General features: G+C 40.7%; 1 protein-coding gene across 2 annotated transcripts in view; it reads left to right on the top strand.

The window, feature by feature from the left end:
* Positions 1-19,772, top strand: part of NWD2 (NACHT and WD repeat domain containing 2) — a 298,741-nt gene that overhangs the window by 267,507 nt on the left and 11,462 nt on the right. For both annotated transcript variants that reach the window (XM_077279924.1, XM_077279925.1), the window contains exons 5-6: positions 17,029-17,170; positions 18,247-18,836. In XM_077279924.1, coding sequence (XP_077136039.1) covers positions 17,029-17,170; positions 18,247-18,836 — 732 coding nt within the window. The remainder of the gene's footprint in view (positions 1-17,028; positions 17,171-18,246; positions 18,837-19,772) is intronic.

The following is a 19,772-nucleotide window of genomic DNA, read 5'->3' as shown; positions in this document are numbered from 1 at the left end:
ACATCATCCGCCCTTATGAACCACGGCCTATACCATGGCTGTCCCCTTTCTAATTTTCCATTTCACTTTCTATATCTCCACAGTCCCCCCACCATGCTAACCCTTCTCCATATTGTGCCTCCATTTCATGCTGTCCCCACTTCATATAAATTCTGTGCCCCTTTTCACAGTATGCCCTCATACTATCCACCATGCTGCCCTCTTCAAACTGTAACCACTACTCACCCTGTCCCCCTAAACAGTATGATGGTCACCACAGCCGCACATAAGGTATGATATCCACAATAAGCCCTCAATATATAGTATAGTCCCCACCACGCCCCCATATATAGTATGATGTCCCCCACACAACCCCACGAATAATATGATATCCAAAACACCCCCCATGTGTACTATGATGGTCCCCACAACACCTCATACAGCATTATTGCCCACAAGCAACACACCAAACACTATGACATTCACCACAGCCCCTTATCCAGTATTGTCATCACAGCCCACAGTATAATGACCTCCACAGCCCCATATACAGTATGGTCATCACAGCTCCTCATTTTATGGCCCAAACGCACATCCCCTCATTCATTTCATGGCCCCCGCACAGTCCCTCATTTTATTCCCCCCTCTGCACAGCTTCTCAGTTTATTTCCAACATCTGCACATACCCTCAGTTTATTCCCCCGTCTGCATAGCCCCACATTTTATCCCCCCTCTGCCCAGCCCCTCAGTTTATTCCCTCCATCTGCACAGCCCCTCAGTTTATTCCCTCATCTACACAGCCCCTCAGTTTATTCCCCCATCTGCACAGCCTCTCTGTTTATTCTCTCCCTCTTCAAAATCCCTCGTTTTATTCCTATCTGCACAGCCTCTCTGTTTATTCTCACCCATCTGCACAACCCCTCATTTTACCCCAATCTGCACAGTCTCTCATTTTACCCCCATCTGCACAGCCCGTCATTTTATTCCCCCATCTGCACAGCCCCTCATTTTATTCCCCCTTCGGCACAGCACATCAGTTTTATTCCCCTATTTGCACAGCCCCTCTGTTTATTCAACCCATCTGCACAGCTCCTGTGTTTATTCACCCCATCTGCACAGCCCCTCTGTTTATTTTCCATATCTACACAGCCCCTCATTTTATTCTCTCCCTCTTCACAACCCCTCATTTTATTCCTGTCTGCACAGCCACTTATTTTATTCCCCTCCACTGCACAGCCCCTCATTTTATTCCCCCTCCTCTGCTTTGCCCCTTATTTTATTCCCTCATCTGCACAGCCCCTCATTTCATTACCTCATCTGCACAGCCCCTCATTTTATTGTCCCCCATCTGTACAGCCCCTCATTTTATTCCCCCACAGCCCCTAAGTTTATTCCCCCTATCTACACAGCCCCTCAGTTTATTCCCTCAATCAGCACAGCCCCTCAGTTTATTCCCTCAATCAGCACAGCCCCTCAGTTTATTCCCTCCATCTGCAGACCCTCAGTTTATTCCCCCTATCTACACAGCCCCTCAGTTTATTCCCCATCTGCACAGCCCCTCAGTTTATTCCCCCCATTAGCACAGCCCCACATTTTATTCCCTCAATCAGCACAGCCCCTCAGTTTATTCCCTCCATCTACACAGCCCCTCAGTTTATTCCCCATCTGCACAGCCCCTCAGTTTATTCCCCCCATTAGCATAGACCCTCCTTTTATTCCATCTGCACAGCATCTCATTTTTTCTCCCCATCTGCACAGTCCCTCATTTTATTTCCCCCATCAGCACCCCGGCCGTCACTGTGCTGAATGCGACCGCAGGAAGATGTAAGGTGACCGCAGACATTCAGCAATATCGTTTTTTCAAAGTGCGCCCCTCTCGGGTAGGCAGGAGGTAGCGCCTTAAGCAGGTGCCTACCCTGTCTACCTCTTGTCCTGAGCATAAGCATTGGCCATACTTGCCAAAATTCCTAGCCTTATTTCTGGTAGACTATGAAAATGGAAAGATCTCCAAGAATTGACAAAGAATTGGAAAATCTTCCAAACGCAAGCTGAATGTTCTTGAATCCTCTCTGAAAGCAGTCTTTTTCTGGAAGATTTTTTCTATGGAGGGGTAGTGGAAGAGACGTAGAAGATGCATAGAAGATGCATGACCTGAAAAAGAAGTTATAGCTTGATCAAAATGGCTTGCAATACAATGGCAAGTATGTCTATCAGTATAAAAGTCCTAGAAAACCTACTTAAAGGGGTATCCCTAGAGTCCATCCTTATCCACTATCCATAGGATGAGGAATAACTTGCTGTTTGTAGGAGGGACCTCTTATCCCAAGAACAAGGCTATGCAGAGCCAATTGAGATTAAAGTATAGAAGCGCATGATGGATCTCCGCTTAATTCACTGTCTTTGGGACTGCTGGAGGAAGACAAGTACAGATCGTAACTATTTCCAAGAGTCGCATAGACACTGAATGGAGCAGAGGTCAAGCATGTGCACCAACACTGCATTCTACACAGGAATCTACAGAGACCCTTTTCAGGGTTCTCTGCGGATTCCAGAGATCAATCCGCCAGCGAACAGTAAGTCATCCTCTATCCTATGGACAGGGAATAACTTTGGATTCTGGGAATCTCTCTCTAAGGGCTCATACTCATTTGCAAGAAAAACAGACGAGTGCAATCCAATAAAAAATCGGATTGCACTTTGACCAATGTTATTCAATGGGTTACATCTCATCTGCGATTTTTTTCTCAGCTGAAAAAAATCACAGCATGCTGCGATTTGCTGCGTATCTCGGACAAGACTCGCCAATGCAAGTCAATGGATGCGAGAAAAAAATGCACAGGACTCGCACAATGCGAGTGCTATCCGTTTTTTATGCATCGGTGTCCCTTAAAAAGTTCATGTGTGGTGTACAGTAAAATCACACTGACAGGTTATAATACAATAGATAGAATAAAAATATACACATAGAATACATATTTATACATGTCAGTAACACACACACATATGTATATGTATTGATATTGCACAGAAAAATAGATAGAAAGAAGAAAAGTTATTAATTCACCGGCTTCTGTAAAATCACAGCAGGAGCTGACAGGATAGGAGAGATTAATTACATACAGTAAAAACATATAGAATAGGTAGATATATAGATGTCAGTGCAAATACAATTAGTACAGTGTGTGTGCAGTTACTGTACATGTATTTAATTAATAAAAGATTATTTTCTGGAAAAAAATGGCGTGGTATCCTGCACAATTTTCAAAACCAGCAGAGGGAAAGCCAGCGACTGGGGGCAGATGTTTATAGCCTGGGAAGGGGGGTAATACCCATGGAGCTTCCCAGGCTCTTAATATCGGCACACAACTGTATACTTAGCCTTTACTGGCTATTAAAATGGGGGGCCCCCCACAAAATGACGTTGGGTCCCAACATAATTAATAACCAGCAAAGGCTATGCAGACAGCTGCGGGCTGATAATAATAGCCTAGGAAGGAGCCATGGATATTGGCCCCCCTGGCTAAAAACATCAGCACTCAGCCGCCCCAGAAAAGGCGCATCTCTAAGATGCGCCAATTCCGGCATTTAACCTCGCTCTTCCCTCTTGCCCTTTAGCAGTGGCAAATGGGGTAATAGTTGTGGGGTTGATGTCACCTATGTATTGTAAGGTGACATCAAGAGCATGGCTTAGTAATGGAGAGGTGTCAATAAGACACCTATCCATTACTAATCCTATAGTTGTTACATGTTAAATAAAGACACAGCCAGAATAAAGTCTTTTAATTAAATAAAACACTAAATACAGTTTTACCATTTTATTATACACCTAATTCCTGCTATGCCCTCGATCTCCTGTAATAAACATAAAATAAAAAAGCAACAATATACCATACCTGTCCGTCGTTGTGTCCCATGCCGTAATCCATATCTGGGGGATATGCAGTTTACAACCAGGACGGTGCCAAGATGCGACTGCCCCGACTGTAAACCACTGATGAATGAATGAGATGCTGCCGGCGCTGCTTCAGAGACTAGCGCTGACGTCACTGATGCTGCGCTCCCTCACAGCCTGACCTGCGATGAACTCTAGAGCATGGGAAAATTAACTGGCATTTTCCCTCACTCCAGAGTTCAGTGCAGGTCAGGCTGTGAGGGAGCGCAGCATCAGTGACGTCACCGCTAGTCTCTGCATCTATTTACTGTATGTAAACCATGTCTTCTATCCCGTCGGCTCCTGCAGTGATTTTACAGAAGCCAACAAATAAATTACTGGCTATTCTTCTATCTATCTCTCTATGAAATATAAAGACATATATATATATATATATATGCGTGTCACAGATATAGATATAGATATAGATATAGATATAGATACACACTGTGTATATATATATACTGTATGTGTGTGTCTTGATGGATTTTTCCTTTGAAAACGATGTGTAAATGACATAGCGAACCGCTGTATGTAAAAGTTCATGTTAAAATCGCATTGCAGTCGGATAGCAGTTGCAATGCACTTGGATGTAAATCGGATGCTAGGTGTGAAAATAGTATTGTGTCACCTGTCGGTTTTTCGGTCCTGGTATCGGAACGTTTTTTTCTCGCATATGGTTATGAGCCCTAAGTGCGGTATTCCCAGTAACTTTGGTGTGATTCCCTGTGATAAGCTTTTTAGGTGGTGACAGCAGCCGGCCCGGTCCTGTCAGTCACCCTTATTCCAGCTCTGATATTACTCATTTTCCATTCTCATTTTGCAGGTTAAGATATAAGTAAACATTGCAGAGACAGAGCTGAAGTTTATCAAATAGATTGGTTTCCATTTCTTCATTTTCCTCTTAACCTCTTAGCGTTTCTGTATTTACATGTTCAATATTAATTCAAAATCAATGAGCTTTAGAGAGAGAGGTGAAGCATTATTTCTATCTATTTCTCTGTAACAATGACGAGATCACAGAGCAGGTGTAGTCATTACTGAGAACATACCATGCCATATCAGCTTTAAAGTACTTGCATTGACTGCTATACTGTATTTTGTGTTTCTTATTCTCCTTCTGACCTTGTGTTTCATATATACGGTATGTTATTTTCCCATTCTTACTCTGTGGCGCTAATATTTAACTCAAATGTCTGTTACATAACCTTGCAGGGGGTCTGCCTGTTTAATAAGTAGCCTGAATTTCAATGAGTTCCCAATAGATCGCGTTTCTTTGTGTAATGTTGATACAATAAATTAAGTGTTATGCGTCTGACTATGCAGAAAAAAACAACAGTGGATTACTGCTTTCACTACTTTTAATGAACGTTATGTGTGTACAGAAAAGTTGCTTTTACCTGTAAGTGCCATCGCTGTATTACTTTCAAGATTTAATCTAATAAAGCCACCCTGAAGCTACAGTAATGGCCAAAAGTTTTGAGACTAACGCAAAAGAAATTGTTAACAAGTAAAATGCAGGTGATATTGCTCTATCATGTTGGCTTGAAAAAACAACCAGACTGGTTGCTTTAAAAGGGGGCTTGTAATTGAAATTGTTGTCTACTGCTGTTAACCAGTTACCTGCCAGGAAATACATGCACTCATTATTGCTTTGCATCGAAAGGGATTTACAGGCGAGGACATTGCTACTTGTAAGATTCCCTATAAATCAACCATTTATCAGAAAAACAAGAACTTCAAAGAGAGAGGTTCCATTGTTATGAAGAAGACTTAAGGGCACCCAAGAAAGTCAAACAAGTGCCGGGACCATCTCCTAAAGAGGATTTAGCTGCAGAATCTATTGAGCACCAGAGCAGAATTTGTTCAGGATGAAGAGCACGCAGATGTCAGTGCACAGTGAGGTAAATGCTTTTGGAGGCTGGCCTGGTGTCAAGAATGGCAGCAAAGAAGCTACCTCCCTCCAAGAAAAACATCATGGACAGATTGGTATTCTGGAGGAAGTACAAGGATTGGACTACAGAGGACATGGGTAAAGGTATTTTCTCTTATGAAGACCCATTCAGACTGTTTGGAACAACTGGAAGAATGATTGTCTGGAGAATAAAAGATGAGCGGCACTACCATAGTCCTGTGTCATGCTGACATTAAAAGCATCCTGAGACCATTTATAAGTGTGGTGGCTTTTCATCCATGGAGTGGATGACTGCCATGAATAAAGAATGGTGCCATAATACTATATGAACGGCTATGTGGGGCCTATTATACTATGTGGGGGCCATTATAATATTTGAAGGACTATGTGGGGGCTATCATACTATTTGGAGGGCTATGTGGGGCGCCATTATAATATTTGGAGGGCAATATGGGGCCCATTATATTATATGAAAGGCTATGTGGGGCCATTATATTATTTGGAGGGCTATGTGTGGGGCCATTATAATATTTGGAGGACTATATGGGTCCCTTTCTACTTTATGGAGGGCTATGTGGGGGCTATTATACTGTTTGCAGGGCAATGTGGGGGGCAGTATACTGTTTTCAGGGCTATGTGGGGGTCATTATACTGTTTACAGGGCAACATTTTACTGTTTGGAGTGGGGCAATTAAACTGTATGTGAGCAACTATAAAGTGTGAAGGTTTGTGTGGAGTCTATCATACTGTGTGGGGGCAATTATGCTGTTTGAAGGGCTCTGTGGGGGCCATTATGCTGTTTGGAGGAGTAGTGGCAGGGCCGGCGTCAGCACCCGGCGCATACGGGCAAGTGCCGGGACCCTGAGCAGGTGGGGGGCCACCCACCGTCGGGGATACTGCTGTGCTATGGGGACCTGGTGCCTGTACCAATGCCAGCTCCCGTGAGTGGGCCCACCCCGCCTGCTCAGGGCCCCGGTACTTGCAATACTTACCTCTCCCTGCTCCACTGCTACGGCGTCTTCCACATCCAGTGACTCTGACGTTCAGGTCAGAGGGCACGATGATGTGACTAGTGTGTGCCCTCTGCCTGAACAGTCACAGTGCAGAGACCGGGAAGACGGTGACATTGAGGAGTCCCAAGCAGAGCAGTGGACAGCGAGGAGAGGTGAGTATCTTTTTTTTTTTGCTTTGAGCAATATATGGGGCCCATCATAAGGGGCACTTTATATATGGAGTATTATGCGGGCTCATTAAATATGGAGCATTATATGGGGCCCATCATACACTGGAACATCATATACATGTACCCATTATATATGGAGCATTAAATGGGGCTCATCATACACTGGAGCATCATATATGGGGCCCATCATATATTGGAGCATCATATGGGGCCCATTATATATGGAGCATCATATAGGACCCATTATATATGGAGCATCATATGGGGCCCATTATATATGGTGCATCATGTGGGCCAATTATATATGGAGAATTATATGGAGCCCATTCTTTATGCAGCATTATATTGGGCCCATTCTGTATGGAGCAATATATAGGCCCATCATTTACTGTATGGAACATTATATGGGAGTCATTATACTGTATGGAGCAATATATGGGGCTCATACTGTATGGGGCCCATCCTATACTATATGGAGCATTATCTGGGGCCCATTATATATGAAACAATATTTGGGGCCCATTCTGTATGGAGCATTATATGGGACCCATCATATACTGTATGGAACATTATATGGGACCTATTATGTATGGAGCAATATATGGGTATCATTATACTGTATAGAGCATTATATGGGCTCATTATACTGTTTGGAGCATTACATGGGGCTCATTATACTGTATGGAGCAATATATGGGGCTCATTATACTGTATCGAGCAATATATGAGGCCTATTACATACTGTATGGAGCATTATATGGGACTTATTATTCTGCATGGAGAAATATATTGGGCTCATTATACTGTATGGCGCAATATATGTGGCTCATTATACTGTATGAAGCATTATATTGGTCCATTATTTTGTATGGAGCAATATATAGGGCTCATTCTGATTAAGCGTCAGCGGAAGTGACTTAATGAAAAAGTCCGAGTGGTGGAACGCAAATGCACTCAACATATTGTCGGCCGCCTCATGTCACCGAAAGTGGCATAATAGGAGGCGGTGTCAAGGGGAATTACAGCGGACTTCATGCGGCTATGGTGGAGCGCAAAATGCATTCCACCCAGGCTCCAAAGGCGCTTTGGTAAGCGTGGGAGGACTATGCATGCTATGTTATTACAGAGCAAATTAGTGTTGTAAAAGAAATAGGGGGATTAAAAGATTGAACCCCCCCAAATAAAAGCTAAGATGTCCAAATCATATAATGATCATTACACCATTATAGCATAATGCCCTCAGGTAAAGCAGCTCCTATAAATTGCAAGTGCCTTACTCGTTCAAAATTAAGATGGCAATGGCTAGAGACATTATTTTGATCACCATTGGGTCAGCATGATCAACTGAATAGTGTCCAAAGTTATATACTGTAGTTCCACATTCTTTTGGAACCAACAGCATGGTGTGAAGGAAAACCTATATGCTGTGCCAGAATAATTCTGTCCTGGGGAATTGGTAAGTGAAACAAATTGTATCAGATAAAACTGATAAAGCTTAGTTGCTCATTTTATCCAGCAGGGTACATGGATTCTAGCAAGTTGTCATTTTGTCTTGTCCACGTAGTTTAGGGGGCATGTAAATGTGCACAAATAGACAACCCCTGCTGTCCTACAACTGGCAAAATCTCTATTTTTGAAGACTCTCCCTGTCGTCACACTGGAGAATGTACTAGATTGATTGATATATTTACAAGGGTTACAGCCCCTACATTTGAAAACATCAATACTTTTATGCTCAAGCGATGTAGGTCCTGATTTCAGGGGATTGAAATGACTATGGACCACATAGTCATGTACAGATTTTCCCCTTCTGTAGGTGACTGATGGAACTCTACAGACTCATCTATATCGGGGTCTGCTCTCAAAACATCCCAATTGCATCTAAGGATACCCATCGCCTTGTTGTTTTGATCATCAAATGTCCCAATCAGTGTAGTTATCCCTTCCATTTCATTTTTTGGTTTAGAGGTAAGTAGCTGCATACGATTTGACGTTCGGGCCTTTTCATAGCCTATACCAACAACTTTTGTTGGATAGCCTCTTTCCTGAAAACGTCGTTTAAGGGTATTGGCTTGTTGGTCACAGTCAGATAAAGAGGAGCAATTATGGCACAGTCTCAAAAATTGCCGTTTGGGTATGCCTCTTTTTAGGCTTGTGGGATGATGGCTTTCCCATCTAATGAGGCTATTAGTGGCTGTTTTATTTAGAAGTTAGAGGAGCTGGTTTAACTGTGGGCATTATGGTATGATGTTTTGATGATCATTATTTAATTTGGACATCTTAGCTTTTTGGGGGGGCTCGATCTTTTAATCCCCCTATCTCTTTTACAATACTGATTTGCTCTATAATAAAATAGCATGCATAGTCCCCTCATGCTTACCATAGCGCTTTGGAGCATGGATGGAACGCATTTTGCGCTCCACCATAGCCACATGAAGTCCGGTGTAATTCCCCTCGGCACAGCCTCCCATTACGTCACTTCCGGTGAACCTGCGATTATGTGAGTCAGCTTTCTCATTTTAGTTTATTATTGGTACTGTTTAGTGTTTACCCAAATCACCAGTGGTTCTATCTAGGATACTTTCTGCCTTGAACTAAACTTTTCTTTTTGTCTGACTGTTGGCACAGAAAGCATCCCATACTGCGAGCCATCATTTATATGGTTTCTCTGAAAAGATACAGGTCATTTTTTGGTATCTTATTGCACTATAGCACTTTATTGTTATTGGTGTTGGTGATGGTTTTCTGTTGGTTCCTCCCTTCAGGGTCATAAGGGTGAGCCAACTTTGAATGGGGGCGCCATGTCGAACTTAGGGTGATAACCTCCACGGTAAGGTAGGGTGAGGAAGGGAGAGTTCAGTGACCCCCTAGTTTATCTTTTCCTTTTCTATTTAGGAGAAGACTTTGTTAGTTAATTTCTTTGACCCTAATATATGGGTAATTTTACCTTTAATTAATAAAAGCTACATTTTAGGGGTATTATTTTCTTTTTTGGTTAAAAAATCAAAATGTGTTATGTCAGTGCCTAGCTTGTATACTAATCTGGGCTACATTTGTATACTAGCCACACTGCTGAGAATGGAGAGGGAGCCTGTCTAATCTTTTCTATGGGAGTTCTGAAAATAGATCTGCAAATGCTTTTGGCAAGTGCTAGATTGGCCAGTAAAAATAAGTTATCACCTCTCTATTGGATAGGTAATAACTTTTTGGTTGGGTAGGGATCTGACCACTGGGTACTACACCAATCGAAAAAATAGAACACTTTTATCCATGTTAAAATGGCATGGAAGTGTGCATGCTTCATTCATTCCCTCCAGGGCTGCCAAGCACTGCACTTGTCTTTTTCTGGCAGCACTATAGAGAATGAATGCAGTGGTGGTCAGATGTCCAAACAGTTGCTCTGTTTTGTAAAGGGGGAATACTTTCTTCATCAGAGATAAAAATTACCCAATCTGCTTATTGATGCAGGTGTTAGCAGTGGGACACCAACAGATCAACAATTTATCGCTAGAATTGGTTAGAAACATTTTGCATGTGTAATTTCATCGGCAATGACAGCAGTCTGTGGACATTGGATGGGAGAGAGAATACGACCTCTTATCAACTTTTACTTTAATTAGCTGGCACAGCCTGACATCACTGTTGTGGTGTGACACGTAGCAACGTCATCTTTTCGTGCCTCCACTCCCTACCCCCAGCAAAGGTAGCACAACCAAGGGAAACACTGAGTACACAGAAACCCAAAGGAGTATATTTCAAAAGGTCATGTTTATTAATTTGTAAAATTAGATAATACATATCAGGGTAACACTGACCAAGCAGGACTGAAGGATACAGGTTGACCACATGAAAACCAAATAATGAAGCTCACTAGGGAGCACTACACTATGACATCAATGTAAATATAAATATAAACAAGCAATCCAGAGCTATAATGCTATACATCAAAGAGGGCTACATACATATGAAGCCCAATTAAGTCAGTGCTAGAACATGCCAAGTATGTAAATTAAGAGTATGCATATAATAAATTGCAATGTACACTGAATGCCAAAAAAGGAACAAAATTAATGTGCAAGCGGTATGATAATACTAAAGTGCATATGCTGTGCAAATATTGCTTAATTTGTATAGAGGTTGCACCAACAACAAGCTGCATACATTTGGAGCTCTATAAAATACCAATGCTAAAAGCATGCCAAGTATGTAACAATCAATTGCAAAGTGCAAGGAGTGCCAAGCATGGGAGAAGATTACGGTGCAAGCAGCATGCTGTAACTAAAGTGCTATAGAGTGCTGAGAGTAGTTTATTTAAAAGGCAAAATACCTACATGTGGTTAAACGCCCGGAGCCCCAGCCTGCCGCCTCAACGCGCGTTTCGCCGATCTTCGTCAGGAGGTGTGGCTACGGTACCGCTCTTGTCACTATAAATAGTACTGTCTGGCCAATAGGAACAATGGGCAGGCTGCTACAGGGGCACATCGGCTAATGAGCGGCGCATGCGCAGGTGTCCCGGCAACCCACAGGGCTCTTCCTGCAGCGCCCATGGAACGCAAGCAATCCACCGTCGCATAGCGACGGCGATCATGTGCGGATCCAAAGGGCGCGTCTGGAAGTCCCGGATGCCGCGATCCCGAGCATGCGCACTAGCCATAAGTAAGGAGAATTTTTTCATGACATGTCCGTCAGATAGTATTGAAGGGAAGAGTGAATACATCGAACTCCTGAGCATGCGCATTAGAAGTGAAGTCAAATATCTCTACCGTGTAATAAAACAGAAGTATCTGAAAGATTAACCACCACCCTCATGTATACTACAGACATATCTAGTTATCAAGGTGTGATTACAGATGGTGCACATGATTATATGGACAAAATATCATTAAAGATATAATATATTAACCGCTGTGAAGATATACTATTATACCTTAGTGAAAAGAAGGACAATAAAATAAAAAATGATAATAATAATAATAAGTGAAATACACAGTATGAAAACAAGCTATTTAGGTGATACATCATCTAATAAAATAAATAATAAAAAAGTTTAAAAACACAATAATTGGTATATATAAAGGATAATTAAAGGGCAAGGTGAATATTAAACAAAAATTTACCCAGAAAAAGTAAACACTTCCATGAACAATAAATTATTATATAAAACGTTTATTCCCCCCTTCTTCTACTTCTTTCTTTCTTCTGTTCTTGATATGGTCATCCATTTCAAGCAAGATAACAGTAGAACGTCATCAGATACCACAGGGCATCATCCAAGAGCAGCCAAACCGATAGTGCCAGTTAGTAACACAATAGGTATAGATACTAAAATTACAAAGAATATAAAGAGTATAAATAACACTAATAAAATCAAAATATCAACAATTAAAAGCTATTAACACGTTAAAAGCCCAGAATTAACTAAACAGCTTATAGAAAAGACCCGAACCCATGGTTTTCATTCAACCCATTTGGTACCAGAGTGTTGAGTCGGTAAATCCACCGACTCTCTACCTGAGACAGTGTTTTGAACAGATTGCCCCCCCATATACCAAGAGTTACCTGATCAATAGCCATAATTTGAAGGCCACATGCATCGGATCCTATTTCTAGGATTATGGGAACAAGATTTGTTCCAGTGTTCCTCCATTCCCGGTATTGAGAAAATACACAATTGGTTAAGATACATAGACGATATTATATTTGTTTGGGAGGGCACTGTTGATTAACTCAATTGCTTGATGACTCATTTAAATAAGAATGACATGAATATTAATTTAACATACACATATGGACGTAGAATTACGTTCTTAGATATTGAGATCTCAGTGGATCCTAATGGATCAATCTCTACAACCATTTTTAGAAAACCAACAGCAACAAATTCTATTCTACATGCTAGCTCCTCCCATTTACATCTACAATCAAGTCTATTCCCACCAGCCAATACCTAAGAGCTAAAAGAATTTGCTCAAGTGAACAAGGTTTTCAAGAACAAGCCAAAGATCTATACTCTAGATTTCGGGAAAGGGGTTATGGGCATAGATCAATTAGATATGCCTATAATAGAGCACAAAATTCAAACAGAAACCAGCTGTTATACCACAATAGAGGAAGAAAGATAACATCAGAGAATACAGATGTGAGACTTATCACATCATATAATAACCAGTGGAAGCAACTTACTAAAATCATACATGATCGATGGAATGTGTTGTTGGTTGATCCCATACTGCGAAGGACACTTACCCCTAAACCTCTAATTACGGCAAAAAGAGCCAAGAACTTATCTGACCTATTGGTGAGAAGCCATTACTGGCCCAAAAATCAAATGTTCAAACCAATGTTTTCGGAGAAGTTCAAGGCTTTTTTCCTTGCAAAAAATGTAAAGCGTGCTCAAATACCATCAAGAGCAAAGAATTTGTTAATTTTGATGGCTCTAAGAAATTTTCAGTAAGAAGTTATCTGACTTGCTCGACTCAAGGTGTAATATACCAAGCACGATGTCCGTGTAACTTATTGTATATTGGAATGACAACAAGGGAGTTACGTGTAAGAATACGGGAACACGTGCGGGACATAGAAAAATCAAGAGAAGCCAAAGAGGGAGAGCAGCTTAAAACTCTCTGTCTTAAAAGACATTTTAAGGCAGTACATGGATCCGATGCATGTGGCCTTCAAATTATGGCTATTGATCAGGTAACTCTTGGTATATGGGGGGGCAATCTGTTCAAAACACTGTCTCAGGTAGAGAGTCGGGGGATTTACCGACTCAACACTCTGGTACCAAATGGGTTGAATGAAAACCATGGGTTCGGGTCTTTTCTATAAGCTGTTTAGTTAATTCTGGGCTTTTAATGTGTTAATAGCTTTTATTTGTTGATATTTTGATTTTATTAGTGTTATTTATACTCTTTATATTCTTTGTAATTTTAGTATCTATACCTATTGTGTTACTAACTGGCACTATCGGTTTGGCTGCTCTTGGATGATGCCCTGTGGTATCTGATGACGTTCTACTGTTATCTTGCTTGAAATGGATGACCATATCAAGAACAGAAGAAAGAAAGAAGTAGAAGAAGGGGGGAATAAACGTTTTATATAATAATTTATTGTTCATGGAAGTGTTTACTTTTTCTGGGTAAATTTTTGTTTAATATTCACCTTGCACTTTAATTATCCTTTATATATACCAATTATTGTGTTTTTAAACTTTTTATTATTTATTTTATTAGATGATGTATCACCTAAATAGCTTGTTTACATACTGTGTATTTCACTTATTATTATTATTATCATTTTTTATTTTATTGTCCTTCTTTTCACTACGGTATAATAGTATATCTTCACAGCGGTTAATATATTATATCTTTAATGATATTTTTTCCATATAATCATGTGCACCATCTGTAATCACACCTTGATAACTAGATATGTCTGTAGTATATATGAGGGTGGGGGTTAATCTTTCAGATACCTCTGTTTTATTACACGGTAGAGATATTTGACTTCACTGCTAATGCGCATGCTCAGGAGTTCGATGTATTCACTCTTCCCTTCAATACTATCTGACGGACATGTCATGAAAAAATTCTCTTTACTTATGGCTAGTGCGCATGCTCGGGATCGCGGCATCTGGGACTTCCAGACGCGCCCTTTGGGTCCGCACGTGATCGCCGTCGCTATGCAACGTGGATTGCTTGCGTTCCATGGGCACTGCAGGAAGAGCCCTGTGGGTTGCCGGGACACCTGCGCATGCGCCGCTCATTAACCGATGTGCCCCTGTAGCAGCCTGCCCATTGTTCCTATTGGCCAGACAGTACTATTTATAGTGACAAGAGCGGTACCGTAGCCACTCCTCCTGACGAAGATTGGCGAAACGCGCGTTGAGGCGGCAGGCTGGTGCTCCAGGCGTTTAACCACATGTAGGTATTTTGCCTTTTAAATAAACTACTCTCAGCACTCTATAGCACTTTAGTTACAGCATGCTGCTTGCACCGTAATCTTCTCCCATGCTTGGCACTCCTTGCACTTTGCAATTGATTGTTATATACTCAGTATGCCTTTAGCATTGGTATTTTATAGAGCTCCAAATGTATGCAGCTTGTTGTTGGTGCAACCTCTATACAAATTAAGCAATATTTGCACAGCATATGCACTTTAGTATTATCATACCGCTTGCACATTAATTTTGTTCCTTTTTTCGGCATTCAGTGTACATTGCAATTTATTATATGCATACTCTTAATTTACATACTTGGCATGTTCTAGCACTGACTTAATTGGGCTTCATATGTATGTAGCCCTCTTTGATGTATAGCATTATAGCTCTGGATTGCTTGTTTATATTTATATTTACATTGATGTCATAGTGTAGTGCTCCCTAGTGTGCTTCATTATTTGGTTTTCATGTGGTCAACCTATATCCTTCAGTCCTGCTTGGTCAGTGTTACCCTGATATGTATTATCTAATTTTACAAATTAATAAACATTATCTTTTGAAATATACTCCTTTGGGTTTCTGTGTACTCAGTGTTTCCCTTGGTTGTGCTATTTGATGTTTGGAGTTTATATATATGGTGTTTGATCCAGTGGTTATATCTTGTGGCCCCAGCAAAGATGCCTACTTATTCCCCATCCCGGCTGGAAATCTGTGTCTTCTGCCTCCACTCCCACTCCCCAGGGTTTGTGCATGTCTGGCAGATCCCCTGGAAGCTTGCATAGGGCACACTGCCTGTCTATTGAAGAGATTCTACTAAAGTGTACCCAGCCAATAGCTGGGAGACACTTACTATTTAAGGCACCTCCACCTGTTGGGAGGTGCCTGAGCAACAATTGTGCTAGTTAATACTTTCCTGCCTATAATTATGACCCTCGTTCTCCTTGTCTGATCCAGACCCTGCTTTGTTTAACCTGTATCCAGCTTGCATTCTGGACCTGTCTGCTATCCAGAAGATGCACAGTCTGAACCAATACCAATGGCCTTCTGTCTGCTAGTCTGAAACTGCACAGTGTGAACCAGTACTAGTGGCTGTCATGTCTGCTATCCAGAAGTCGGACACTCCGAACCCTTACCAGTGGACAGTCTGTCCTGCTGAAGACACACAGTCCAAACCAGCCTCTCTGAACCTTGGGTTCAGCTGCTACTGTACCGTACACTGCCCTGGAGTGGTACCTGACAGCTACCTGCCGCACATGCCTGACCTCACCACACAGGCTCCAGTGAATACCAGGTAGCTGCTTAGTCATGCCCCTGCAGGGTATGCCTGGCCATAACATGGGGGTCCACGATCCCCAGGCTTTACAACATCTAAAGTCATGCCAGGCCAGCTAATCAAAAAAAGAGCTGCAGATGCTGTCAAAGGCCTACTGTAGTTATCACCTATCCCATGGATATATAGCTAGTTATCAACTGTCTTGTGGTCCAGAAAGTCAGACCCCCATGTATCATACATTTATGGCATATCCTGTAGATAAATGATACATGTCTGAAATGGGAATGCTATAAAAACTTTTGGAATTTGACGTGATTTTGAGAAAACATTATGTAATTACCAACTTGAATGCTTTCTTCAAAGGCTCTATAATTCCTTTGGATTTTGTGTCACATTTTACGATAAACATTCATCTGTTCAGGTTTTGGGTTGGTTGGATGAACAGCTTGTTGAGTAGAATAACAGACATTCTCTAATGTTGGGTAAAAGTTACTGCCACTAAGTGCCATTAAGTGCAAAAATAATTGTACTGGTCAAATAAACATGTCAGAGTGGAATAAAAATAATACGTAGCTCTAGAAATAGCAAAATTACAATTTTCAGTCATTTCTTAAAGCTGCTTGACTTCAACATTGAGATAATACTGTTACCTAGAACCACTCAATAAATTGAGTCATTGTTTTATATCACATCCTTAGCTTTACTATGCTGCTTTCACATCATGTTAATGACCACTGTTTAATATATGCACCCAATAAAATTAATATTCATGTAATACATTTTAAATTGTTTTTATCATTATTTATAGGGAGATTCTTCCACAAGTTCTGCCAATGAGAAGTGGCGTGGAGTAGTAGAAGAGATCAAAAACATTTTCAACACCGCAGTTAAATTGCTTCATGAGAAAGGAAAGATAAAGTCCAGCCAAGCAAAGAGATACTTATCTTCCGGTATTTTAACATTTCTCCTATGGTGTCTTTTTTAGGGAATGTGCGATATTTTTAGCTTAGGTTTACGATTTTTAGTTGGCAACAGGATATTCAAATTAACTCTCTCACAAAACTGAAATAAACATTTTCGCAATTTGCATACTTTTCTATTACATGAAGTGTTGCCAAGAAGACTTTACTTGACTGGTTTCCTTAAGAAGAGTCAGTACTTTTAAGTCTCACTCAGCCAGCCAAGCTCTGCTCTACACTGATGAAGGACAAGCTCGCCTAAACAGTTTTCTATTGATGAGTTTTGGCTTGACAGTTATCTCTATTATTATCGCCTAGACTCAATAAAGGATCAGACATTCACTTATACATGTGAGATGGTTATCTATTGCGCTGAGAGACCTGATTTCCCTTGTTTTCTCCCAAGGGTCACTGACAATAAGACTCCATACTCTATTTCCCCAAAGAGAGCCAGTACCTCCCTGAAGTGAGCAGAAATAAAATAGTAGGGCAGATTATCTCAAATGTTGTCTAGACTGCACCAAATTTATTATTCTTGGTTCATACTGTTTGATTATTTTAAAGCCGGAGCTCAACGTGCACCATAAGGTCTCATCACCATCGCAAACCTTAAGTTTAGCTTTATACACATATGTAAGCAGAGACCTGTCAATCCAAGTCAGCAGATGGTGAGAAGCCACCAGGGACCTGCCTGTCTGACTAGTCTACAGCGCAAGTTTAAGTTAATATCTCAAGGTGCAGAATTTTCTCGTTTTTTTGTTGGGGGGGGGGATTTTTTTAAGTAGATATGAAACATTTATGTTCAGCAATATTTGACCGTAGTTATGTTTTTGTTGTTACAATGTCTAGAATGTATCTCAAGTTTAGCATTGCACCATTACGTAATTATTAGAAAATTGATCTTATATTAATCTCATAGTATATTTGCTTTAAAAAGCCAAGTTCTATTTCAGAAAAGTGCACCAAACACAGGCAAAGATCATTTTATAATCTAGACTATGGGACCTGACTGTAGCCATTAGTATACATTTCATATTATTTACAGAACTTTTTTATCTTTTTTTTAGCCTTGGAAGATGAGTTTGACTTCGCTTTAGGAAAACAAACAGCAGCATTTTTAAAGAAATGTGTTTGCTATATTCGGAAAATTTCCAATATTGAAAAACATTTGAAAATACCTGAAATGTCTAAGTATACAGATGTGGTAAAAGTAGAAGGCAAGCCCGTACGAGACACAGAGGCTCTTGAGAAGATGGTAAAGCTCAGGGATGAATTTATTCCAATGATCGTTGCATCATCCAATCTACGGGTTTACACCTCGGTGACACATTGTGATATGAAACTGGGCTACTCTCAAGAAGTAGAGAACAATTATGTGGAAGGACTTTGCAAGCAGTTCTATGAAGACATGATTGATATAATCCAGGCGACTGTGCAACAGAGCTTTGAAACCGAGACAGATCTACTCTACGATGAAATCTTGCAACATTTGTCTTTGTGCAGAACCTACTCTTCATTTTATGAATACAGATGTGAAGCGCTAAGCCTCGTTCATAAATACATACAGCGTTCCAAATCAGGCCATATTAACCCACTAGTAGTATATGGTGGACCTTGCACTGGAAAAACACTCCTCCTAGCAGAAGTAGCAAAAAAGGTAATAACAAATCTTACGAGATCTTTTCAGTTTGATTCATGTGTTTTATAATGGGACTAAAAACCTACGAAGAACGTAAATAACCTGAAAAATTAAAATGACAAAAATGTGCAAATTTTAAATATTTACTCTGCCTGAAACATTCTGATTTTCGCGTAATACTTTTTGGCTCTGAGTTTCTGATAGATCTAGGTTATCTTTAAATTTTGATATACAGATGGGATCATCTTTTTCAGTACACTTAGCACATTTTAGCAGATGTTCCTCGCCTTACCGTCAGCAGAATGTTTACTGTGCACATTCTGTTGATCAAAGATCAGACTACTGAAAATCAGTTTATGAATCACAGGCTCCTATGTCTTACGATTTTTATATAGTTTTGTTTTTCTTAATTATTGGGCTGTTCTAAAAAAAAATAACATAACTAACTATGCATTACATCATTTTGTGCTAAACTATCTCCATAAAACTACGTTAATTCAATACAAAATTGGTAATTTGTACATGAGGCACGAAGCGCAAACAGTCAAAGAACGATCTATTTCTATCCGATATAAGCGGGAATGCACAATGATTAGGAAAGAGTTGATAATATAAAATGGTGTAAACAGCAGTAAACCATACAACAATAAACATACAATGAATTTAAGAATACAATTAGAATAAAGGAAACTTCTATAGAGAATTATTTTTGTGATCTTACTAAAAGGGTGATACACTCGTTCCTGGGAGCTACTACACTAGCTCTTCCTGCAAAAATTACCCTAGCAAGGGGAACGTTGAGCTTTCTGTGTACCAACCGGCCCCCACCCCACCTGTTGTCCTAACCCTGGCCGACGGTGGGTGTCTCCTATGCCTGAGGAAGAGATGGTTGGGTCCCGGCTCTCGACGGGAGTTGTCTGGACTCTGTATCTTGACTGATATAGGATGAAGGTT

Source organism: Ranitomeya variabilis, chromosome 1 (genome assembly GCF_051348905.1).
Source record: "Ranitomeya variabilis isolate aRanVar5 chromosome 1, aRanVar5.hap1, whole genome shotgun sequence".
Taxonomy (NCBI): domain Eukaryota; kingdom Metazoa; phylum Chordata; class Amphibia; order Anura; family Dendrobatidae; genus Ranitomeya; species Ranitomeya variabilis.
Note: the sequence above shows the minus strand (reverse complement) of the source record. Positions and strands in the feature narration are given on the sequence as shown.